Source organism: Leucopleurus acutus (genome assembly GCF_964270905.1).
Source record: "Leucopleurus acutus genome assembly, chromosome: 11".
NCBI lineage: Eukaryota > Metazoa > Chordata > Mammalia > Artiodactyla > Delphinidae > Leucopleurus > Leucopleurus acutus.
In genome coordinates, this window is record NC_139152.1 from 89171545 (window position 1) to 89197681 (window position 26137).

General features: G+C 39.0%; 1 protein-coding gene across 1 annotated transcript; it reads left to right on the forward strand.

The window, feature by feature from the left end:
* The first annotated feature begins 273 nt into the window (after positions 1-273).
* On the forward strand, positions 274-19924 carry PWP1 (PWP1 homolog, endonuclein). The gene is made up of 15 exons (XM_082849973.1): positions 274-472; positions 2536-2594; positions 2728-2912; positions 4467-4552; positions 4653-4749; positions 7207-7317; positions 8105-8235; positions 8871-8932; positions 13044-13140; positions 13808-13869; positions 15108-15219; positions 16923-17013; positions 17106-17227; positions 18645-18750; positions 19568-19924. Exons 1-15 carry the CDS (start codon positions 401-403, stop codon positions 19675-19677), a joined length of 1503 nt encoding a protein of 500 aa, XP_082706099.1. The 5' UTR covers positions 274-400; the 3' UTR covers positions 19678-19924.
* Positions 19925-26137: the final 6213 nt, after the last annotated feature.

A 26137-nucleotide genomic window follows, 5' to 3' on the forward strand; every position in this document is an offset into this window, starting at 1 on the left:
TACCATTTGTCAGCTTTTAGGCTATGGAGGCAAAATAAAGGTCGGTGGAAATTTGCCTCTGATCCCTACAGTTCCATTTTCACTTATTTAGTCATTGCTTCCACGAAGCCTGCACACACCGTCACAGGTGTCCCGTAGAGCCCATTCACATCATCCCACACAGCAGATTCCTCGCCCAGCTGCTTCAGCTTCCAGCCCTTTCTCCACCCCTTTCCCGTTTAGGCGCCTTCGATTGACGTCAGAAACGGGCGCCGACGCCACAGGAACCAGCGCCCCGCGCCTCTGCCCTGCCGAGGCGCCTCCTGGAGCCCGTTGGGGAGCGTGTGGACCCCAGCGCGGCGTGGCTTCGAGACCCGTTGGGGCCAAGTCTTTAGCTTGAGGCGTCGCTGCGCCGAGGACGATGAACCGCAGCCGCCAGGTGACGTGCGTGGCCTGGGTCCGCTGCGGCGTGGCCAAAGAGACGCCAGACAAGGTGAGGCCTGGTCGCTCCGAGGTAGGGGTAGCGGCCTCTTTGCAGCACCCTGAGTCAGCCCCACCTGGGGACCTGGACCCGGAACGCGCGGCCCTGGCGCGGCTGGTGGGACTGACGGGGTGAGGCCCGCTGTGGCCTGTTTGTCGTGATTAGGGCTGCGGCTCCGAGGGTCGAGGACTCCTGGGCCTGGGATCGGGGGCCCCGCCTCCTCACGGTCCCTTCCCCCAAGCCCAGCCCCACCCCCAGTTCGCAAACACGTGGACCTCACGGGCTGGAAGGGGGCGGGGTGTTGCTCGGAAGGGGAGCTCCCCCAGAGCCTTCCTGACGACACCACGTCGTCTCCCACCACCCCAGTGCGTTTCCAGGCATAAGGGGAAGAGGGGGCACATATGTGAAACTCCACTTTCCACTCCTCCGCTCGGCGTTCAGAGGAATAAACTGGATGAAAGTTGTGGTGTAGAAAAGCTGGTATGGAGACCACGGTGTCGTGAGGCTGGGAGTTGAATTAGGAATTTCTCGCAGTAGTCCAAGTGAGATGTTGATGTGGCAGTGGGAATGCGAGGTAAACGCGACACGTCATGAAGGGAAAGCCTACAGGAGTGAGAGGCTGAGTCTGTAGCAGAGGAGAAGATTAGTTAAGTTATTCAACAGATACTTAGGAAGCGCTTTCTCTGTACTAGGCATTGTTCAGTGTCCTGGGATAGGCATGAACAAAACAGGAAAAGTCCCTGCCTTTGTGGAGTTGATACGTGCATATATGATACTCTGTCCGTGGGAATAAATGCTATGAAACAAATAGGGACGGGGGAGTGTTTGTTTCAATGTTACTGAGCCAGTTTCACCAGGGCACAGACTGTTTTGTTCACCAGTTTCTCCAGTGTTTGGCCCACAGTAGGCAGTCAGTGCGGTATATGTAGAATAGGGACAGGAAACCATCTCATATTAAAAATTATTGAAGGAGGTAAGAGTTGTTGTTTAAAAGGAACATGCAGCCTTTCAAATACTTGAAGACAGTGATTTCCAAACATGTCTACACATTGGAACCACTTGTGGAGCTTAAAAAATACCAGCTCCCAAGTGTTGTGATTTAATTAGCCTGGAGTAGAGCCTGAAATTGTTAAAAGATTCCCCCATGTGATTCTAATGTGCAGACAAATTTGGAACCATTGCTTGAAGAGTTTATAGGAAGAAGAGATTGAATTTATTCTACAAAGTCCCAGAAAGGAAAACTCAAATCAGTAAGAGAAATTAGAAAAATAAGTATCTTTTGATTAAACTTAAGAACCTTTAGTTTCTGGAGCTAACAGTAGAATGTCATCACCCAAGAGGATTTCCACATTATTAAAGGCCTTTTAGCACAAACTGCATGATTGTTTGATTCATCATCTATCATCTACCATGGGCAGAAAACACAGTGACAAGGAGCTTACAGTTTAGCAGTGATACGGGCGTTTTTAAAAGGTACTGAAGCATTGATTAGGTGAGGGAATGCCAGTTTTTAAGTGAAGAGAATGACTTCAGTTTTGAACAGGATGTCCAAGTGGAGAGTCTTATAGGCAATTGGAAAAATGGACCTACAGTATACAGGGCTAGAGAAGGGAAAGTTTGGAGTAATCTGTTCAGAGATGGTGGTTTTAGTCTTGAGAATGAATGAGCTTTGCAAGGAAGTGACAGCGTAATGAGTGAATACTTGGCAGGGATACCAGGGGAAAGAGCAGAGGACCAAGGCAAGGGTGGTTTGTTTAGGAATATCCACAGGAAAAATGGGGAGAAGCGGCCAAGGAGTTGGGGTAAGTGGAAGAAAATGAGATGGGGTTTCATAGAAGCCAGTTTATACAAGTCTGTCTTTTTTGAAAAAGACTGGAGAGGTAGACCGAACATGATTTTTTTTAACAGTTTTAGGTGAGAAGGATCTTAATTTGTAAGGACCTGTGAAAACTCCATTTGACTTTTGATGTCTTTTGAAGCTATGTTTTTATGTTAGTTTGTAAACTTCTTTTAAATTCAAAGGCTTAAAATGATTTCCTTAAATATATCATAATGAAATGTTTGGTCTTTTATAGGTAGAGCTTAGTAAAGAAGAAGTAAAACGTCTCATTGCTGAAGCAAAGGAAAAATTACAGTAAGTTTTGGGATGTTGACGCCTGTAGTAAAGTCCAGATGAAATGTAAATCTTAAACGATGACGACAAGGCGGTCTTGTTATTGAACGGTGCCTTTTGGGTGATCTTTTTACTAGTTTTTTCATTGGCATAGAGAAGAAGGTGGCAGTGATGAAGAGGAGACAGGCAATCCTTCAGAAGATGGCATGCAGAGTGCCCGTACCCAGGCCCGACCTCAGGAGCCCCTGGAGGATGGCGACCCAGAGGATGACAGGACGCTGGATGATGATGAGCTGGCCGAGTACGCCTTAGATAAATATGATGAGGAAGGTGACCCAGGTTAGAATTCACCCACTTCTGCTGGTTTTTAATCACAAACTCAGTGCGTTAGATCATGCTTCTAGTGTTCCACCAAAGCTTTACTCTGAGAATCTGTTGTCCTTTATGTCAGTCAAATAATCGGGCTCAAGGAAGACAGCATGTTTCCTAAACTGATTTAAAAAAATCAGTTCAGCTCTCTAAGATCTAAAAAACGGGGCTTCCCTGGTGGCGCAGTGGTTGAGAGTCCACCTGCCGATGCAGGGGACGTGGGTTCATGCCCCGGTCCGGGAGGATCCCACGTGCTGCGGAGCGGCTGGGCCCATGAGCCATGGCCGCTGAGCCTGTGCATCCGGAGCCTGTGCTCCGTGACGGGAGAGGCCACAGCAGTGAGAGGCCCGCGTACCGCAAAAAAAAGATTTAAAAAACAAAAAAATGTTAGTATGGTATGTTTTATTGCAAGTAGTGGTTATGATAATCTGTAATTCATTTTTCTTCACCTGCAATGAGAGAGGAATTATTACCTCCATTTTACAGAAGAGAAAACAGGCTTACAGAGATGAAATAACTTTGCCAGTATCATGCAGCTGGTGATTAATGGAGCTGAGGTTTGAACATTCTCTGGCTCTAAAGCCTTCATGCTTTTCAGTGTACTTCACTAGATGCAGGGGATAGTTTTTTCCATTGGACTCTGGGTTATGGGCCCCTCTGGGTTGGCTTCCATCCTACATCCTACTAGGACAGAGGCCATGGGAATACAGAGAAAGAAGAGCTAACCAGCCTGGAGAAAAGCCATTCAGACACTGCTCCCTGATGCTCTCTATACCCTGCAGAGTATTGACTCTGTCTTTCTCATCCAGTAGAAATTCCCTTCTCTGTTGCCTGTCAGATGTTTAAGACGTATTAGCCCTCCCTCCTTAAAGTAGCTTCTCCTGAAAATTAAGAGTATCTTCCTTCTTCTGAGTTTCATGTTATTCGGGGTCTACTCTATGTCATCTTTGCAGACATGCCATAAAAGAATGCCATAAGTTTGGTGAAAAGGGCATGTAGTATCCTCTCTTGCAGATTCATTAGGCAAGTTAGCATATCAGTGGTTATGAGACATCTTGCAATAAAGAAACCTATTTAACTTTATGAGACTCATTATTTTTCAATTTTATTTGACCAAGCAACCCTTACTTCATTGTGTTGATACCAGTGCTTTAGGGACTTATTTATTTCCAGGTCTGCGAGGCCACCTCTCTGTAGCACTTTTGAATAATGAGTACAAGGAGCAAACTAGAGGATCTGAGTAGAGTTCTAACATTTTCTAAAAGGGAGTTTCTTGGTTTGATTTGATTCTTTTAATGGAAGATTGTGTATTCCAAGACGATCAGATGTGCATTCCAGGGCCAAATATAAATGGCTTTTAAACTCCTATTTATTATTATCCACTATTTCCTTTCCCAGTTGTGGATGATCCAGTGTTAGTTATGAAATAGATGGTTGGATCTAAGTCTAAAGATGGGATGCCTTAGGAAAAATGCTTTTGTCAAAATGACTGTTTTATTCATTTTGTTCTATGAATTCTTACAGATACTGAAACTCTTGGTGAATCTCTTTTGGGTCTTACAGTCTATGGGAGTAATGATCAAGATCCTTATGTTACTCTGAAAGATACGGTAAATATCTATATGGCTTTTCTAATTATGCTCCTTAAGTGTTTGAAAAACCTTCCCAAATATCTGATTCTAGTTAATGACTTTTTCTCTCTCCACTTAGGAGCAGTACGAACGTGAAGATTTCTTGATTAAGCCCAATGACAATCTCATAGTTTGTGGCAGAGCTGAACAGGACCAGTGCAATTTAGAGGTACATGGTAAGTGGGATACATCCCTTACTAAAAAGTTTTCTACTTAAGTGATACTAAAATAACCATCATAGTAAATATTATGGATTTCTAAGCACCAGAGCCTTCTGTATTTCATTTAAGTTGGTTACCTAGTTAAATCAGACTTCCTGGTTATTGTGCCTGGGCATGTGTAGTCCAATGTGTTAGTTTGGTACTTGACTTTACTTATGGAAATAGGTCACCTGGAAGGTTCTAACTGGGTTTATAAAATCTTTTGTTTAAACATTTTTGCCAGTTTTTAACTTTTTCCCCTCAATGGAGAAAACTTGGAAGTAAAACTATTTTAAAATGCAAGAAAAAATTAAAATCTCATTAGCGTAGGGTAACTTTTTACCCTGGCTCTTTACTCCAGTTTGCTTTCTGGCTGTTTTTTCTTTATGTGGCAAAGATTACATTCAATATAATTTATCCTGCTTTTTTTCAGAGTCATTTCAAATAGATCCTCTTTTGCAAAACATTTTATTCTTTTCATAAAACTTCAGCATAGAGGCCCACATTTTTCTTCAGAGACCAAAACATTTTGGTCACCTTTCTCGATGCAGAGAATGTTTGCACTAAAGCCAGAGGTGAATACAGTTGAACCTTGAACAACACGGGGTTGAACTGCATAGATCCACTTATATGCAGACTTTTGTTAATAGTAAATACTACAGTACTACACGATGCGAGTTTGGTTGGGATACAGAGGGTGGACTATAAGTTATACAGGGATTTTCTCCGGTGCAGAGGGTCAGCATCCCTAACTTCTGCATTGTTCAAGGGTCAGCTGTACTTTGAATCTGAAGTAGGCAATGATTTGAATTTTTCTTTTTTATTGGAATTCTTAAATCAGATATTTCTTAATGTTGATATTTATTAATTCAACAAACATTAATGACTATTTTCTTAAAATAGACCTTTAAGATATCTGGAATATTCTGCCACCATATTTTCCCTTTTTCTTTTTTTTGCCCCTTCCTGTGTGCACATGTCCTCAGACAGGTCCATTCGTGCCCAGATACTCTCCTTCCCCAACACTCTTCTGTTCATCTGTCTTAAAATTTTGAAGCTTTAAAGAGATTAATAGGCTAATGCCTTTTCTTATAGGAAACACAGTTTGAAAATTAAAACCCTTGGGTTTAATGTTTTACTCCATTTTTTAGCTTGAATTTCTTCAAGACTGCCCTCAGGAAGACTATCAATCAGGCCATTTTTATTCCGTGGCCCATTGTGATCTATTTATAAAGTCAAAAAGGCTTTAAATAGCAAATACGTCAATGTGAAGTTATTCTCCTAATTATCTTTGAACTATTTACATATTTCAAGTGTAAACCATGATGATGGAATTTTTAAAACACCAAATCTAATTTCAAAAAATTGCAACTATTACGGTTTGTCATCGTTGATTTTTATGCATTCTTATTTGAGAATTTACTGTAGTCATTCCTTTGAATCTCGTGAGCCTTAGACAGGAGCTGAGAAGTTGAAGTAAAGCAGTTGTATTCCTACGTTGTTCTAGATTAGGTCATTAATGATATATTTTACTTGGATTTGGTGTGAATCTCCAGATTACCTAGTGTATCTCTGTTCAAGAATAATTTCAAAATTGCACTCTAAATCAAATCTGAATAATAATCTGACATGGTTAAAAGAAGATTATTTTAAGGCATCATCATCATTTTTATTTAAAATGTAAGCTGAGTACATTGACCATAGTTGAGGTTCTTGCAGGGCCACAACCTAATCATTTTGAACACATTCTGATCATAACGTGATGTGATAGAGCATTACATGGAATCTGCTGATCCCAAGATCTGTCCCAGATGCAGTGGTCCGAAGAATTTTTAAAAAATCCTTAGCTTATCTTAACATTGCTTCTTTCTAGTAAAAAACATATTGGGGGAAATTTCTGACTACTTGGGCTCTATTTTTATCAGTGTTTCATTATATAATTTTTAAAAGGCTTCTTATTGATTTTAACAATAAATATTAAAGAAGCAGTTTTTGACAGGCATTTAGACTTCTAAATATGAGTTATTTCTCTCCAGTGCTGATTTGTTCTTCTTTACTTATGACCAGATAGACCTTTAAAAGATAAAATAATAATGAAGTACTTCTTATGGAGACCTCGTTTGTTTTCTGTAATTGGTGAACCAGCAGGTAGGACCATTTTAGCCGGGGAGCATGCAGATGGAGTATTGAGGCAGATGTCAATTCTCTCTCAGTGTTCCTGTTCCCCTTTGGGGCACACCAGGTGCTGGGAATATATTTGACATGAAAAATTTTTGCCTAGCAATAAATACTTTGGAATGTCTTTAATGTCATAAAATATGTCTCACTTTAAGCAAGTGTCTCCCATAGGTTTAAAAGGGAGAATCTTTTCTTTTGAGTGGGATATGATTTCTTATTCTGATGTAATAAATTCTCTTTTCCCAATCTTCTCAGTTTATAATCAAGAAGAAGATTCTTTTTATGTCCACCATGATATCCTGTTGTCTGCATACCCTTTGAGTGTGGAATGGCTGAATTTTGATCCTAGCCCAGATGATTCAACTGGTAATTAGAAAAGTTGAGATTGCTCAATGGTTCTACTCCTATGTGTTTTTCCTAGCCACATAAGTTACCTATTTTGTATGAATGTTTTCATAATTATTGATGTTTTATGAAGTTAATGTTATTTTATGAAGTTATATAGTTCTCCAAACACAATCACTTAATTGTTTTGGGTGTGTGTCTCCAGACTTTGGACAGGCTAAGGAGGTTGCTGCTCCACTATAGGCAGAAGGACAGGGCCTGGAAGCTTTGGGTCTGCAGAACTGTGTGAAGGTCTCCTAAAAACCCAAACCTATAAACTGGCATGGTGTGTCTGATGTTACCAGCTAGAGTTTAGTGCATGACCCTTTTCAGAAAACATCAAGGTAAACCAAAATGAAGAAAGAATTGGGCTCTTGTGTTAGTCCCTTTGGCCATAGCTGCACAGTACTAGTTGCCCCTGCATACTTCTTAACAAGGATAAAAACTGTTAATAGTCGTACCTTACATCTTGTTTGCAAAGCTTGTTCACATTCATGATATTCAAATTGTTATTCAAATTGTTATTCAAATTGTGGTCTGAGGACGGCAGCACAGCATTGCCATCACTTAGGAGCCAGTTAGAAATGCAGTTTTGGGGCCCCACCCAAGACCTGAAACTGAATCTGCATTTTAACAACATTCAGGTGGTGTACACACATACGAAAGTTTGAGAGAAACTGCTCTAAGCCATGACTCAGTTAATCTGAAGTGTAATGTATTTCATTAGGAGTTGTATTTTAAATCATAAGTATATCATCTCCTCCTGTAGGAAATTACATTGCTGTGGGAAACATGACCCCCGTTATTGAAGTGTGGGACCTTGATATAGTGGACTCTTTGGAGCCAGTCTTTACACTTGGAAGTAAGCTATCAAAAAAGAAGAAAAAGAAAGGAAAGAAGGTAAACAAGCTAATAGATATTTAAACTCTGATGACAAACAGAGAGGAGGTTTGTGGGGCTGGGGACGGGGGATGGGAACATGCACTTTCTCAGTTAGACACTTTTGGTGAAATAGGACAGGTAATTATGAAGTTACTCTAGTTTTGAAAAGCCCATCCAAAGAAAAATTGACTTCTGATTATATAAAACCTCCACTGGCACGTTATCCATCCTTACACAAAACAAATTACTCTTAAGGTTATGATCTTCCTTCATAGAGAGTAGCTGTTCACACTAAAATGCTATTTTTGAACTTTTAAAATATTTCTATTTAGCCTTGAGTACGTTGAATTCTAAATATCCATGTATTCCTGTAGCTTTGAAAACTGTCAGGTTTTTGGTGGGGGAGAGATGGGTGGGGTGAGGATTGACTTGTAGAATTATAGCACCTAGGTTAAGAACTACTATAGTTTCTTCCTTGTAAAGAACATTTATCACGTCTCTCAAGTAAGAGGAGGAAAAGGTGTTTCTTTCCCTAGATATTTGGGCAAGTTTACTTAAAATCAAAATAAGGTTTAAAGAATCTTTCAAATTAATATACCAATTTTATTTGGGGGTGTACTTTAATACCAAAAGTAATTAAACAATTATTACAGAATTCCTCAGCAGATGGGCATACCGATGCTGTCCTTGACCTTTCTTGGAATAAGCTGATCAGGTAAAAAATACCATTTGCAGGACTGTTAAAGACGGTAACCAGCGTGGTTTTACCTCCTGTCTACGCTTATCTCTCTACATTATGAGTTTCACATCTTTGTGTCCATGTTTTATTTTCTTTTCCTGCAGTACAAGCTGCTGGAAGGCAGGAGCTCTGCTGTCTGTATCCTTGCACCCCCCAGCATCACCTGCCAGCTCTTCACTTAGTAGATGCTCATTACATATTTGGGGACCAAGTGCCCTCCTCTCCAACACCACTGGGAAAAAGCAGTATGTACTGCAGTGCCAGTGGTGCAGTAGAATTGTTTCTTCAGGGAAGACGTTTTTCTCGTTTCATTTAGTTTTCACATCTCATCCACGTGTTCTTTATATATATATATATATTTTTTTTTTTAACTGGTAAAATATATGTAACATTACCATTTTAACCACGTTTAGGTATACAGTTCATTGGACATTTTTGCACATTGTGTGCAAAACGATCCACCATTCAACTCCAGAACCTTTTCATCTTCCAGAACTGAAACTATATGCCCATTAAACAGTAACTCCCCATTTCCTGCTCCCCCCAGGCCCTAGTAACTACCGTTCTACTTTCTGTCTCTATGAGTTGACTCCTCCAGGTACCTCTTTTTTTTTTTAACATCTTTATTGGAGTATAATTGCTTTACAGTGGTGTGTTAGTTTCTGCCTTATAACAAAGTGAATCAGCCATACATGTACATACATCCCCATATCTCCTCCCTCTTGCGTCTCCCTGTTATAAGTGGAATCATACAGCATTTGTCCTCTTGTGACTGGCTTACTTCACTTAGCAAAAGTTGTAGCATGTGGCAGTATTTCCTTCCTTTTTAAGGCTGAATAATATTCCATTGTACGTATATGCCATATTTTGTTTATCCATCTGTTGATGGACACCTGGGTTGCTTCCACCTCTTGGCTTTTGTGAATAATGCTGCTGTTATTGACACAGATATAAATAATGTGGGTTTATGTGTATCTGTTAGAGTCCCTGCTTTCAGTTCTTTTGAATATATAGCCAAAAATGGAATTGCTGGATCTAATGGTAGTTCTATGTTTACCTTTCTGAGGAACCACCATACTGTTTTCTACAGCAGTTGCACCATTTACCTCCCCTCCAGCAGTGCACAAGGGTTCCAGTTTTTCCACATCCTCTCCATCACTTGATACCTTCTGTTTTTGTTATTGTTGTTTTCATAATAGCCATCCAAACAGGTGTGATGCAGTATCTCATTGCAGTTTTTTATATAAATTTATTTATTTTTATTTATTTATTAGTTTTGGCTGTGTTGGGTCTTCGTTGCTGTGCGTGGGCTTTCTCTAGTTGCTGCAAGCAGGGGCTACTCTTCGTTGTGGTGCGCAGGCTTCTCACTGCGGTGGCTTCTCTTGTTGCAGAGCATGGGCCCTAGAGTGTGCGGGCTTCAGTAGTTGTGGCTTGTGGGCTCTAGAGTGCAGGCTCAGGAGTTGTGGCGCACGGGCTTAGTTGCTCTGCGGCATGTGGGATCTTCCTGGACTAGGGCTTGAATCCGTGTCCCCTGCATTGGCAGGCGGATTGTTAACCACTGCGCCACCAGGGAAGCCCTCATTGCAGTTTTGATTTGCATTTCCGTAATGATTAGTGCTGTTGATCATCTTTTCAAGTACTTATTGGCCATAATTATATATTCTTTGGAGAAATGCCTATCCAAGTCTTTTTGTCCATTTTTCAATTGGCTGTTTGGTTTTTTGTTTTTGAGTTGTGTGAGTTCTTTATATATTCTGAATGTTAATCTCTTATGAGATTTATGATTTGCCAATATTTTCCCCCATTCGATTGGTTGCCTTTAACTCTATTGAAGTGTCCTTTGATGCACAGAAGTTTTTCATTTTGATGTAGTACAGTTCATTTTTACTTTTGTTGCCTGTGCTTTTAGTATTATAGCCAAGAAATCATTGCCAAATCCATTGTCATGAAGATTTTCCCCTAAAAGTTTTATAGTTTTAGCTCTTAAGTCTTTGATCCATTTTGAGTTAATTTTTCTATACTGTGTAAGGTAAGGGTTCACCTTAATTCTTTTGCATGTCATCCACATATTTTACTTATCCTTAAACAACAATTATGCAAAGGGGCCATTTTCCTAATAGTGTAGTTGGTTTGAGGGGCTGCTAAGGCAAGGGAGGTAAGCATTAGGTTGAGTACAGCTTACTTAAGGGGGTAAGAACAAACTGGATTACCCAGGGCACTTTTTTTTTAAAGCATTTCTATTACACTGGACACTTTATAATTATGAGCATTCTAAGGAAGATCCCAGAGTGCTGGCTTAACTGAAGGATATCCTATCTTGTTTGTGTTCAGACCTCTTCAGAGTTACGACTATTTGGGGAAATGGACCTGAGAAAGTTGTTTAGGTTAGTATTTCCCAAACATAGCTGCAAATCAGAAACTTCTGGGTAACCCTTTAAGGTACAAGTTCCTAGTCTCTAATCCCCCAAGATTGAGTCAGTTGTTCTGGAGCAGGGGCCCAAGAATCTGTTGGTGTTTTTGTTTTTATTTTCAAAGCTTCCCCAGATGAACCTCTTGCTGCCGGGCTACAGGCAGTTGTTTGGGTTTTGCTTGAATTGGCTTCTGTCACTTAGCATAATGTTTTCAAGGTCCATCCATGTTGCAGCATCTATCAGTACCTCATTTTCTATTGCTGAATAATATTCTCTTGTATTGGATATACCACATTTTGTATATCCATTCACCAGTTAATGGACATTTAGTTTGTTTTTGCCTATTATGAATAATGCTGCTGTGAACATTCATGAACAAGTTTTTGCATGGACATATGTTTTCATTTCCTTGGATACATACCTAAGAGTTTAATTGCTAGGTCATGTGGTAGTGTCTCTACCATTTACATTCCCACCAGCAATGTAGGGGGGTTCCAGTTTCTCTACATCTTGCTAGCGCTTGTCTATCTTTTTCATTATAGAGATCCTATATGAAGTGGTCTCCCATTTTTTTGATTTTCATTTCCCTAATGACTAATGGTGTTGAGCATCTTTTCACGTGCTCATTGGCCATTTGTATATCTTCTTTGGAGAAATGTCTGTTCAGATCCTTTGCCCATCTTCTGATTGGGTTTGTCTGTTTATTTTTTGGTTGAGAGTTCTTTATGTATTCTAGATACAAGCACTTTATCACATATATGATTTACAAATATTTTCTCCAGTGGGTTGTTTTTTCACTTTCTAGGTAGTCTTATTTGCATCACAAAAGTTTTTCATGCTGATGATATCCAGTTTCTTTCTTTTGTTTTTGCTTTTGGTGTCATATCTAAGACCATTGCCTAACCCATTGTCATGAAGATTTATACCTGGGGTATTTTGGGTTTTTTTTTTTTTTTTTGAGTGCTTTAGAGTTTTAGCTGTTATGTTTAGTAGACCTGTGATCTATTTTGAATCCCTTTTTTTGTATAGTGTGAGGTGGGGCTCTATCTTCATTTTTTTGCTGTAGAATATCCAGTTGACCCTGAGTCATTTGTTGAAGATACTGTTTCTTTCCCCATTGAACTAAGCATAAATACTCTTGGCACCCTTGTCAAAAACCAGTGAACATAAGAACATAAATTTGAGGGTTTAATTCTGGACTTTTCTATTCTGTATGTCTGTCCTATGCCAGTACCACATTGTTACGATTACTGTTGTTTTTCAGTCAGTTTTGAAATCAGGAACTGTGAACTTTTCAACTTGCTCTCCTTTTTTCAAGATTATTTTGACTAGTCTGGGTCCCTTGCATTTCCATATCAGTTTTTAAAACCAGCATTCAGTTTTCTGCAAAAGGGTCAGCTGGGATTGTGGTTGAATCTGTAAATCAGTCTGTAGTTGGCAATATTTCTGTCTTAATGTTAAGCCTTCCAGTCCGTGAGCATGAAATGACCTTCCATTAATTTAGATACCTTTAATTTCCTTCAACAATCTTTGTTTTCAGTATATTAAAAATCTTACTTTTCTTTTGTTAAATTTATTCCTAAGTATTTTATTCTTTTTGATGGTATTGTAAATGGAATTCTTACATGTAATCCTCTTGATTTTTAAAAGATTACCTGATTTGTTTCCTTTCTCAGAAATGTGCTGGCCAGTGCATCAGCTGATAACACTGTTATCCTGTGGGATATGTCCTTGGGGAAACCAGCAGCCAGCCTTGCCGTACATACAGACAAGGTATGGTGATTTAATGGATAAAAGGGATTCTAAAAAATCTGAGACATATGTTGACTACAAATAATCCCAAACATTTATATATGGCTTTCTGTGAATTACAAAGTGCTTTGACATGCCATCTCACTGGATCCTTCACAGAGCCCTTCGTGATAGTTATAATTACCCACCTGAGAGATGCAAAAATGGGTGCAGAAAGGTGAAGTGACTAGGAACATTAGTGCTTTGCAGCATTTTTACAGAGGCCCCTAAAAAGGGATGAGGGGTATCAGTCACCAAATGGGGTTAAAGAATCTAACAGATGTTACTACAGAACCCAGGGATCTAATGTGCTAATGTACATTGTGAAACTTCCGGAACGTGTGGAGTTGCCCAGTAAGTTTGACAGCTCCCATTTTTTCTTCTGATTATAGTTTAGCATGAGGGACATAGGTATACTGCCAAGCACAATTTGGGTAGTGCTGCATTGTGTCTCTTAAGTGTCAGCCTTTATTCAGAAGTATGTTTTGTCCTTTTGATTATGCAGTACATTTACATTTCTTTAAATAGTACTACATTTCAAAGGGAAAAACCTGTAGAAACACTGCCAGATTGAGTCTCACCAAGTATAAGGCAGTTTTACCAAACCAAAACAAACATTGGTCTATTCATTTATGTTTCTTCTTTTTAGGTCCAGACTCTCCAGTTTCATCCATTTGAAGCACAGACTCTGATTTCTGGATCATATGATAAGTAAGAAAGCATTTCAGGAGTTATCGCTGTCGTTTTTATCCTCTTGAACTAATTCAGAAAGTGTCGCTTGATGCTCAGGTAGAATTTATTACTGAGGCATCGATGTGTTTAAATTTGTAGGACTACTTATTTGTCCTTTCAACTTGATCCTTTCAATCTGCAAGGGAATATGGTTCTGTTATAATGTAGTTCCTAACTAGCAACTACTTTGATTTTTTTTAGCAGGTGTATGAGTTAGACATTGCTGTGAAATAAGCCATCCCAAAATTCAGTGACTTAAAGCAGTGAACATTTATTTCTTATCACCTGCAGGGTTGAGCTAATCGAGGCTAGATTCAACTGGTAGCTCTGCTAATCTTGGCTTGTTCAGGCTGGGTCTGGAGACCTGGCTCTCCTTCCTCGTGTTTCACATCTTCCTGGGACCAGCGGGCTGGCCCACACGTGTTGCCATAGCAAGGTCGGGAGTACAAGCAGAGACACCAAGGCCTCTTAAGACCTGAGCTCAGACCTAATATACGTCTGTCTTACTCTTGGCCAAAATAGACATCACATGGAGTGGGAAATGAACTCTGCCTTTAGGGGAGGAACTGTCAGATCACTGACAGAAGGCATGGATGTAGGGAGAAGTGAAGAACTGGGACCACTATGGTCAACCACAGGGGGGTTTCCAGTCATATGTGTGCTTTTTACAGATTGGGTGTGAAGGTAGGGGAGAGGTAGCTAGTAGAAACAGAAACCAACTTGCAGTCTTTATTTTGATTCCTTACCCTTTTGAAGAGTCCTATATTTACATTTTTTAGTTGGGATTCATGCAAAAATTGCAAAAGTCTATTTATCAGTTCCCCCAACACAGTAGCCTGCTTGTAAACAGTAAATGTGGCTGAGATGTGAGTTATCTGGCTCTGAGCACTACTGGGGAAGGGGAAATTAGAAATTGTCCCATTCTTTTGGAAATAGAGAGGATTCATCTTGGAAGTAGAGGATTCAGTCTGGGGGAGGTCAAGGCCACTGTGACATCCAGAGCTACCAGTGTCTTCAAGTGACAGGACCAGAGTCCACCAATTAGTAAAAATCAACTCTTCTACTTTTAGATGAGTTGATTTTTCTACTTAAAATAGGCTTTAAATAATTGGATCTTGATTTCATGGTGGTGTTTTATTACCATTTCATTAAAAATAAATTAAAACATACAGGAAAGTTGAACCCTTAAAACCCTAACTTTGCCTGAACACATCCAGGTCGGTGGCTTTGTATGACTGCCGAAGTCCAGAGGAAAGCCATCGAATGTGGCGATTCAGTGGGCAGATCGAGAGAGTGACTTGGAATCACTTTTCACCTTGTCATTTTTTGGTAAGAGTGTGCATATCACTGTTCGTTTATCAGGTTATTAATGACTTTTTTTCTTTACTTCCATTGTAGAGAGAATCTCTGAAAAGCTTTTTCTGTATTAACAGAGTGAAGTATTTGGGTTTGGGTCTTCTTTAAAAACAAAAATATATTTTTAATAAGAGAACAGTGGATTTGCCACAAAAAGACGGTAAACATGTAAATGATTTTGCTAATTTCCAATCATATCAAAGTGTCACATTTTATTAGTTGTAATTAGTTGATCATTTTAAAATTACTTTGAAATACTAAGCATGACTAATATTTTTTGTTTTTTAATGGTTAAAGCAGTCCAAAAAAAAATTCCTTTATTTATATATTAGTACTTAAATGGAGCTCCAGTGATGCAAATGCTAGCCTATTTAACTAATATAGCACTTAATATACCACCATCTCCCAGATAGAAAGTTTACGATCATTTTGTAAATACCCTTAATATCTGTAGGATAACAGTTTTCCATGTAGGATCCAAAGATGCCACTGACATTTCAATCCATGGAAAAATAAAATCCCAGCTTTCATCCAGAAGGGAAGATTAATTAGAGAAATTGTGATACATCCATATATTGCCTAATTTCCCTAAAGCAAATATGTAGTGCTTTGTAAATGAGGAAAGGAATTCTTTAAAAAACAGCTTTCTTAAAATATGTGAACAATTTTAATAAGTTTCCTGCACTTGTGGGAACATTTAATCTCCTCTGTGTGGAGTTGCATGCAGTTCCCAGCTGAGCTCCCTTAAGCCAGATTTCATCTTAGTTACCAGGAGTGAAGTCCCCGTTATATTTGAATGTTGTACTGTACTTTGGCTCTCACAGGCAGGCACACGTATTTCCTGAGGTTATTTGCTAACAAATGGTTATCAGTACTAAATTCACAAACATTTAGGGAAATGGAAAGTAATCAGAATGGCTTACCTCTTTCCCTCCAGTCTCAAAGGATGGGATCTCCCTCTTCTGTTTTTATGCCCATCTGCAGCTCCACCTTCAAGACTGCATCAGTTGTCCTTTTTTCCCCTCCCTTTTTCCTGTCCTGGCTATTGCCCTTGGCCTGTATATAGGCTCAAGTTTCTGTCTCCTGTCCTTGACTAGGTCTCTTAATTCCTTCAAAATTTTCTCTTCCTTTCTTCAAAGTGGAACTGTAATCTGCCTTTCAGTCCTTATCTGATTAAATCTCTGCCAAAATATTGACAGCATTGTCACTCCTTTCTTCAGAACCCCTCTTTCCTTGGCTTCTTTAACACTGTCATTCCCTCCTCCCTCTTTGATTCTTACTTCTGTGAGCTCCTCCTCAGCCTCTACCATAAGTGGCTGTGCTCTCCAGGTCTCTGTCCTCAACACAGTGCTCTTAATTATACACTCCCGGGGTGTATCCCCTGTTCTCAATGGATGTAACTTCTGCCTCTGTGCTTCCATATCTCTGCAGTCTGTATCACTACCACAGCTTCATACTCATATCCAACTGCCTAATAGACATGTTAGCTAAACTAGTCCTTGTAAGAACCAACTCGACTTATCCACAAGTAAATTCTTTATGTCCATGTTAATTTGTAATAAGCTCTTCAGGTAAGTCAGGTACATAGCTGATTTTCACAATGATTTATACTGTTTACCCATTGCTAAATTTTATTGTCATGTAATATTACCTTGCCCATCTTTTACTCTTTCCAGGCCAGTACAGATGACGGCTTTGTATATAATTTGGATGCACGTTCAGATAAGCCAATTTTTACACTTAATGCACACAATGATGAAATTTCTGGTGAGCAAGAATACTGTTTCTTTCGTCTCTATTAACCTATGATGAAGTAAATTTATTTCAAAGTGAGAGTCTCTGAACTTATCTTCCTCTAGGTCTTGATCTAAGTAGTCAAATCAAGGGCTGTCTTGTGACTGCATCAGCGGACAAGTATGTGAAGATCTGGGACATATTAGGAGATAGGCCAAGCCTAGTTCACTCTAGGGACATGAAAATGGTAAGAATATCCCTGGGCATCTTGGTTTTTTTGTTTCTGATCTGTCGTGTCGTTTGTCTTTCTCTAGGAATCATTGCACTAAAGAATATGGATTTGTTGGGAGGTTAATTTGGGGCTTAGTCAAATTTGTGCAAGTTTTATAACTTAGGACAGTTTGGGGAGAAATCAATGACTAGCTGGTTCCTTTTCCAACTCACATGATTAACAGTTGCTGGGAAAAACAAGGATGATGAGGGGGTGGTTTTCAAGGACACAAGTGGAATGGCCACATTTTTTTTTTTAACTTTTTATTTTATATTGGAGTACAGATGATTAACAATGTTAGTTTCAGGTATACAGTAAAGTGATTCAGTTATACATACACATGTATCTGTTCTTTTTCAAATTCTTTTCCCATTTAGGTTGTTACATAGTACTGAGCAGAGTTCCCTGTGCTATACAGTAGGTTCTTGTTGGTTATCCATATTAAATATAGCACTGTGTCCATGTCAACCCAAATTCCCTAAGTATCCCTCTCCCCCTTTCCCCCCAGGTAACCATAAGTTCCACAATTTTTTAAAATTAAAATCAGGACCATCCCAGGAAATCTTGAACCTTTATAGGGCACCATAGTGGTTGAGGTCAGTTTATCACCTACTTCTTTGTATAACTAGTTCTTACTACACTGATTACTACATAGTAGCAAGAGTTTTAGAAGTAACTGGAATTCAATAATTCATTCATCAAATATTTATTGAGCATATACTGTATGCCAGGCACTAAATTATAAAATTTAAATTGCAGACATAGAACACTGCACACAGCTGTTTAAAATTATATATATGTATGTATATATATAAATATTTGTAGAAAGGCAGGTTACAGAGCAGTTTTTGTGAAAAGGCAGGTTACAGAGCAGTTTTTATAGCATCATTCCATGCATATATTTAAATACTTAAGTCTTTGAATGCTTATATTTAAATCTAGAAGACCCTGTCCCAAAACATGAACAGCTGGTTATCTCAGAGTGATTTTTATACTTTTTTGTATTTTCTATGATGCAAATGTTGTAATAGAGTTAAAAATTTTAAATGATTGAATAATGACATCTGCTATCAGCATCATTATGGGAATATTTAGCAGATTAGATTAATCAGGAGGTCCCTATTAGAATGACAGTGGAGATGAGAGACCTGAGTGGTCAGAGCATACACCTGTCCTCCCGGAATGTCCATCATGCTGAACTTGTCCAGCTTTGTATTGTAGAGATAGCCCTTCCAACTTGACTGTGACTACCTTTGCAAGAGCCTTGAAAGGGATTCTGGTGAGTTGGTTTTGAGTAACCATTCCAATCATAGGTTCTTGTAGACAGGAGTAGGGATCAAGATTAGAGCTTTCTGGAAAGACTGAAATCACTGACTTTGTATTCTCTTCTCAGGGAGTTCTCTTCTGTTCTTCCTGTTGCCCTGACTTACCATTTATTTATGCTTTTGGAGGTCAGAAAGAAGGGCTTCGGGTCTGGGATATAAGCACAATCTCTTCAGGTAAGAATCTTAATTTCCTGCTTTTTCTGGATGAGTTGTATAAGAGCTAAAGTAGTAGAATCTGTGGCTTGAATACATTAAGGAGATAACAAAGATGGATCCAGTGTTCATCCTCTAGTACAGTCTGCTTAGGAAACAGATAAGATCAAATTGTAATTTGGAAATGTTCATGTTCACAAATAAATTTGTCTTCACACTTTAAATGTAGATAATTTTTAAATATCTTTATGACAAAATTTGAATTTTAAAAACGAAAGATTTTATTGGAAAGCTGGAAGGATATATAGTGTAGTCTCAAAGAATGGCCCTCCTCTTCCCAGTGTGAATAAGTCTGCCTTTTTTCAACTACTTCCTAGAAAATCCAGCTTTCCTGAAGGGGCCACTCTGTTCCCTTCTATTACTTACTGATTCTTCCCTCCACTGGGGTCCTAAATCCACAAAGTTCTATTCTGATCATGATACAGAGAAAGATGAAGGTAGGAAACAATCAGAAGTACAATAAGGGAAGGATAGAGTCACTGTTATAAGGGCTTGGACATCTGTTATCAAGGTGGATTTGATAAATCCAGGACAAGGCAAAGTATTAAAAAAAGGACCAATTTAAAACATAGTTAAAACTTCAGAACATTATCTTGGACTTTTGAGCTGGTTACTTACCCATTTATAAAGTGCTAAATATATATTTTTCAAAACAAGATCTCCACCACAGGGTAGATAGAGAACCTCATTGCTCATGTCTACATTTTAGTCTCTTTTTATATTATAGGGTCTTAGTTTTCTGATCTGGTAGCTTCTTAACCATTTATTTATGTTTTAGTAAATGAAGCATTTGGAAGACGAGAGAGGCTTGTTCTCAGCAATACAAGAAATTCATCTGTTAGTGGCCCTTTTGGGAGCAGGAGCTCAGCAGCACCAATGGAGTCTTAATGAAGAGCATACAGCTTCCTGTTTTATTTACCCTAACTCAGTTTTTTAAAGCTGGCCTAAAGATGTTCCCTGCTGCAGCCATCAAAATGACTGAAACAAAATTGCCTGACATTCCTCTCTGCAGCTGTGGTGGCAGCACAAACAAACAGGGCTGGTCTTTGTACTAACCTTTCAAGCATGTGGTATTATAGGGCTCCACTTGCATTTCTTGAAAGGGATAATAAAAAAGGTTTTTTAAAAATAATTCCTTAAGTATGCCATCTGTCACAGGTAGTCTAGGTTTGTAAAATAAGTAGTACTTCATAGAATTTTAAAAGAGGAAAATCCTCTAATATCTTAAAAGATGGGTAAACCCAGGCCTGGAAAAGTGGTAATTAGGCCAAGATTGCACAGTAGACTATGAGCACAGGTAGGTCCCTCTGGGACTACACTTTCCTGACCAGCTGTTCTCCAGTTAGTGCTCATGACTTAGAAATGTTCTTAGTGCTACTCTCTTAAAAGTGGCATATGCCTTTTTTTGTCCATAGCATAGTATTCAGTGTTACCAAACAAAAGAGGCATTACATAATGATAGTCCAACAAGAGGATATAACATTTGTAAATAAATATTTAGGTACCCTTATGTTGGGTGAATAAATAAAGCAAATGGTAAAAGAGCTAAAAGGAGAAGTAGCAATACAATTACTAGTAGGAGACTTTAGTACCCTACTTTCACCAATGGGTAGCTCATTCAGACAGAAAATAAGGAAACAGCCTTAAACGATACACTTTCTAACTACAGTTATGAAACTAGACATAAGTTACAAGAAGAAAATTGGAAAATTTCACAAATATGTGAGGATTAAACAACATCCTATTGAACAACTAATGTGTCAAAGAAATCAAAAGAACAATGAAAATGGAAATACAACATACCATAATTTATGGGATGCAGCAAGGGTAGTTCTAAGAGGAAAGTTCTTAGCAATGCCTACCATCAAGAAACAAAGATTTCAAACAAATGACCTCACTTTACACCTCAAGGAACTAGAAAAAGAAGAACAAAGCCCGAAGTTAGTAGACAGAAGGAAAAAGATCATGGAAATAAATGGAATAGAGGCTAAAAAGACAATAGAAAAGATGAAACCAAGAGCTACTTTTCAAAAAGATAAAACTGACAAAACTTTTGCTTGACTCAGTACGGGGAAAAAAAAAAGAGATGAGGACTTAAAATCAGAACTGAAAGGGGAAATGTTATACCTCAATACCCCAGAAATACAAAGGATCATAAGAGACTACTATGAGCGCCGTACATCAACAAATTGGACAACTACCAAGACTGAATCACGAAGAAATAGAAAATCTGAACACACCAATTACTAGTAAGAATGTTGAGTCAGTAACCAAAACCCTTCCAGTAAAGTCCAGGACCAGATGTCTTCAATGGTGAATTATACCAAAGTTAATACCAATCCTCAAACTCTTCCAAAAAATATAAGTGGAGGGAATACTTCCAAACTCATTTTAGAAGGCCAGCATCACCCTGATACCAAAACCAGACAAGGATGCCCCAAGAAAAGAAAATTAAAGGCCAATATCCCTGATAAATATAGATGTGAAAATCCACAAAATATCAATATTAGCAAACTGGATTCAACAATACATTAAAAGGATCATACACCATGACTGAGTCAGATTTACCCCAAGGATGCAAGAATGGTTCAACATCTGCAAATCAATTAATATGATACACCACATTAACCAAAAAAAAAAAGGATAAAACTCATAGGATCATCCAATAGATGCAAAAAAAATCACATTTGACAAATTCAGCATCAATTTATGGTAAAAACAAGGTGGGTATAGAGGGAATGTACCTCAACATAATAAAGAACATATATGACAAGCCCACAGCTAACATCATATTCAGTGGTGAAAAGCTGAAAGCTTTTCGTCTAAGATCAGGAACAAGACAAGGATGCCGCCACTCACCACTTTTATTCAATGTAGTATTGGAAGCCCTAGCCAGGGCAATTAGGAAAAATAAAAATCCAAATCAGAAAGCAGTATAATTGTCACTGTTTGTGGATGACATAATATGTATAGAAAACTCTAAAGACTCTATTAAAAAAATTAGAATAAATTTAGTAAAGTTGCAGGATACAAAATCAATACACAGAAATGTGTTGCATTTCTATACACCAATAACCAACTATCAGAAAAAGAAGAAAGCAATGCCATTTACAATTGCATCAAAAAGAATAAACTACCTAGGAATAAATTTAATGAGGAGGTGAAAGACCTATACATTGCAAACTAAGACACTGATGAGAGAAACTGAAGACACAAATAAGTGGAAAGATATTCAGTGCTTGTGGAGGAGATGAATACTATTGAAATGCAGGAACTAACCAAAGCAATCTGCATCTTCAATGCAACCCCTGTTAAAATTCAAATGGCATTTTTCACAAAAGTTAAATAAATAATCCTGTAATTTGTGGGGAACCACAAAAGATCCTAAATAGCCAAAGAAATCTTGAGAAAGAACAAAGCTAAAAGCATATGCTTCTTGATTTCAAACTATATTACAAAGCTATAGTAATCAAAACAGTATGATACTGGCATAAAAACAGATACAGATCAATGGAATAAACAGCCTGGAAATAAACCCACGCATATGGTTAATTTACAACACAGGACCAAGAACATACAATGGGAAAAGGGCAGTCTCTCTTCAATAAATGGTGTTGGGAAACGACCACTATCTCACACCATACACAAAAATTAACTCAAAGTAGATTAAAGACTTGACTAGTAGACCTGAGACCATAAAACTCTTAGAAGAAAACATACACAGTAATTTCCTTGACATTGGTCTTAGCAATAATTTTTTTGGATCTGACAAAAAGCAAAGGGAACAAAAGTAAAAAACAAGTGGGGCTACATCAAACTAAAAAGCACCTACACAGCAAAAGAAACCAACGAAATGAAATGAAGAGGCAACCTACAGAATGGGAGCAAATATTTGCAAATTATATATCTGATAAGGGGTTAAGATCCAAAATGTATAAAGAACTCATAACTCAACAGCAAAAATCACCCAGTTTAAATATGGATAGAGGATATGAAAAGACATTTTTCCAAAGAAGACATACAGAAGCCACAGGTACATGAAAAGGTACTGAACATTACTAATCATCAGGTAAATGCAAGTCAAAACTACATCAGATGTCACCTCACCTGCTGGAATGGCTATTAATCAAAGACACATGAAATAATATGTTGGCAAAGATCTGAAAAGAAGGGAACCCTTGTGCACTGCTAGTGGGAGTGTAAATTGGTGCAGCTACTATGGAAAATGTATGGAGGTTCCTCAAAAAATTAAAAATAGCACTAACATATGATCCAGCAATTCTACTTCTAGGTATTCATTTGAAGGAAATGAAAACACTAAAACAGATACATGAACCACCAGTGTTCACTGTAGCATTACTTAAATAGCCAAGACATGGAAACAACCCAAGTGTCTGTCAATGGATGAATAAAGAAAATGTGGGGACTTACCTGGTGGTGCAGTAGTTAAGAATCCACCTGCCGGGTTTCCCCGGTGGTGCAGTGGTTGAGAGTCTGCCTGCCGATGCAGGGGACGTGGGTTTGTGCCCTGGTCTGGGAGGATCCTGCATGCTGCAGGGTGCCTGGGCCCGTGAGCCATGGTTGCTGGGCCTGCGCGTCCAGAGCCTGTGCTGCGCGACGGGAGAGGCCACAGTGGTGAGAGGCCCGCGTGCCGCAAAAAAAAAAAAAAAGAATCCACCTGCCAATGCAGGGGACACGGGTTCGATCCCTGGTCCGGGAAGATCCCACATGCAGCGAAGCAACTAAGCCCGTGTGCCACAACTACTGAGCCTGTGCTCTAGAGGCCACACACCTAGAGCCCATGCTCTGCAACAAGAGAAGCCACCGCAATGAGAAGCCCGTGCACCACAACGAAGAGTAGCACCCACTTGCCGCAACTAGAGAAACCCTGCGCACAGCATTGAAGACCCAACAGCAACAAATAAAAATAAATTTTTAAAAATGTGGTACACACACACAATGAGTCATAAAAAAGAAGGAAATCTTGCCACTTGTGACAGCATGGATATACCTTGAGGGCATTATGCTAAGTAAGTCAGAGAAAGACAGATATTGAACTGTATGATCTCACTTCTGTGTGGAATCCAAAACAAAATCCCCACTACCACCCAAGCTCATAGCTATAGAGAACAGACTGGTGGTTGCCAGAGGTGGGGAGAGTGGGTGAAATGGGTAAAGGGGGTCAAAAGGTATAAACTTCCAACTATAAAATTAAGTCCTGGGGATGTAATGTATAGCATGGTGACTATAGTTAATAATACTGAATTATGTATTTGAAAGTTGCTAAGAGTAATTTTTAAAGTTCTCATCACAAAAATTTGGAGTGATGTTAACTAGATTTATTGTAATCATTTCACAATATATACAAAATCTAATTATGTTGTACACCTGAAACTAATGTTGTATGTTATATCTCAGTTTTTTTAAAAAAGGAGAGAATGGGGGCTTCCCTGGTGGCGCAGTGGTTGAGAGTCCACCTGCCGATGCAGGGGACACAGGTTCGTACCCGGTCCAGGAGGATCCCACATGCCGCGGAGCGGCTGGGCCGGTGAGCCATGGCCGCTGGGCCTGTGTGTCCGGTGCCTGTGCTCCGCAACAGGAGAGGCCACAACAGTGAGAGGCCCGTGTACTGCAAAAAAAAAAAAAGAAAAAAAAAAAGGAGAGAATGTAAAACAGTAAAGATGTGCCCCCTCAGGCAAAAGACAAAGACAAAATATATCTTAATTGCCTCTGTCATAGCCAAAGTATATCACTTCTACCAAATGTTCTATTTCTCCTAACACGACTTCCTCTCCTCCTTTGTTATATGAGTTAAACATAACAAAAAGAAATGCTATGACTATATTAAAAGCAAAGTAGTGACTCATAAATATGGTTTTCTAGAACTCTGTGGTAGGTTAATTGGGAGTACTCTCTGAAACAAGACCTGTAAGGAAAGAGGGATGCAGAATTATGTGAAGGGATAAGCTGAACTGATAGGAACTTTCCACAGATGTCCCATTCGGATCTCTAACCCTAAAGCTGAAATGACCCTCCACCGAAGTCCTAAACTGAGGCACTGTCACTGAGCAACCAGTCGTTTGGTTTAGACTGCGTGCAGGAATGAGCAGGCATTGTCTCCCTGGGCAAGGCAATTGCCATAAGCTGAGAGCCATCTCCAGAGAAAAATTCAGCTATGAGCAGTCATAGGCCAGCACCTCTGGAAAGAGCTTGTTATTTGTGAAAGGGATTCTGGGTGGTTCATCCCAGCATCCACTACACAGTTCAACATCTATTTCCACAAATGCCAGACTAAGAAATACAGATCATAGAAAATCCCAAGGAACTAAGTCATTGAAATATTGCAGCAACAGCCAGGAGAAAACAAACAGAAAGTTGTACCCAATTTGGGGACTATTTTTTTTCTCGAGGAACATGTGCGGATTACAGAAAGGTAGCTAAAGGCCTGAAAAGCCAAGCATAGATTTTTTTCTTTATTAACAGTGAAGTGCTAGTGGGAAACAACTGGTATTGAGAGGCATCAAGTAGGTAGGTGGAGCTTGAATAACCTCCCAAGGCTTTGAGTTGATCTAGAAGTAATGACTAACCAGAAACTGTTCCTCCCACAAACAGATTGAAGGCCAGTTTTGAATCATCTGAATTATAATTCATTAATGTAATGCAGGATTGCTGATACCCTTACCTGCCTACCAAAATGACAAATCATTTGGAAGACAGAGGAAGACAGCATCATATGGGGCCACACATTTTTATTATAGTTTGATATGTAATAATCAGGGCATAAAAATAACCAGGTACAGAAGGAAACAAAACATAATTGAAAACTGGAAAAAAAAAAAAAAGACAATAGAAAGAAACACACAAGAGATCCAAATAAAGGAGTTATTGGAAACAGATTTTGCAATAACTATCTTTAATATGGTCAAGGAAACTTAAAAATGGAGAATCTTGGCCAAGAACTAGAAATTGTATTTAAAATATAGAACCTAGAACTGAAAGACATAATAATAGAAATGACAATCTCCATAAATGGCCTTAACAACAGATTAGATGTAACTGAGAAGAGATTCTCTAGAAGTAGAGGAGAAAAAGGAGAAAAATGGGACACAGAAGCAATATATGCAAAATTATTGGCTAAAAGTTTTCCAAGAATAATGACACCAAATTAATGATTTATCAAATGACAGATTTGAAAGCACCAGTAACCCCATGCAGAATATACCCAAAAAAACCGTATCTAAGCACATTGTGGTAAAGTGCTGAAAACTATAGCAAAGGCTAAGGCACAACCATAGTGAGGCAGGGAGGAGAATTTAAAGGAGCAACAACTCACCTTACAGATGAATTC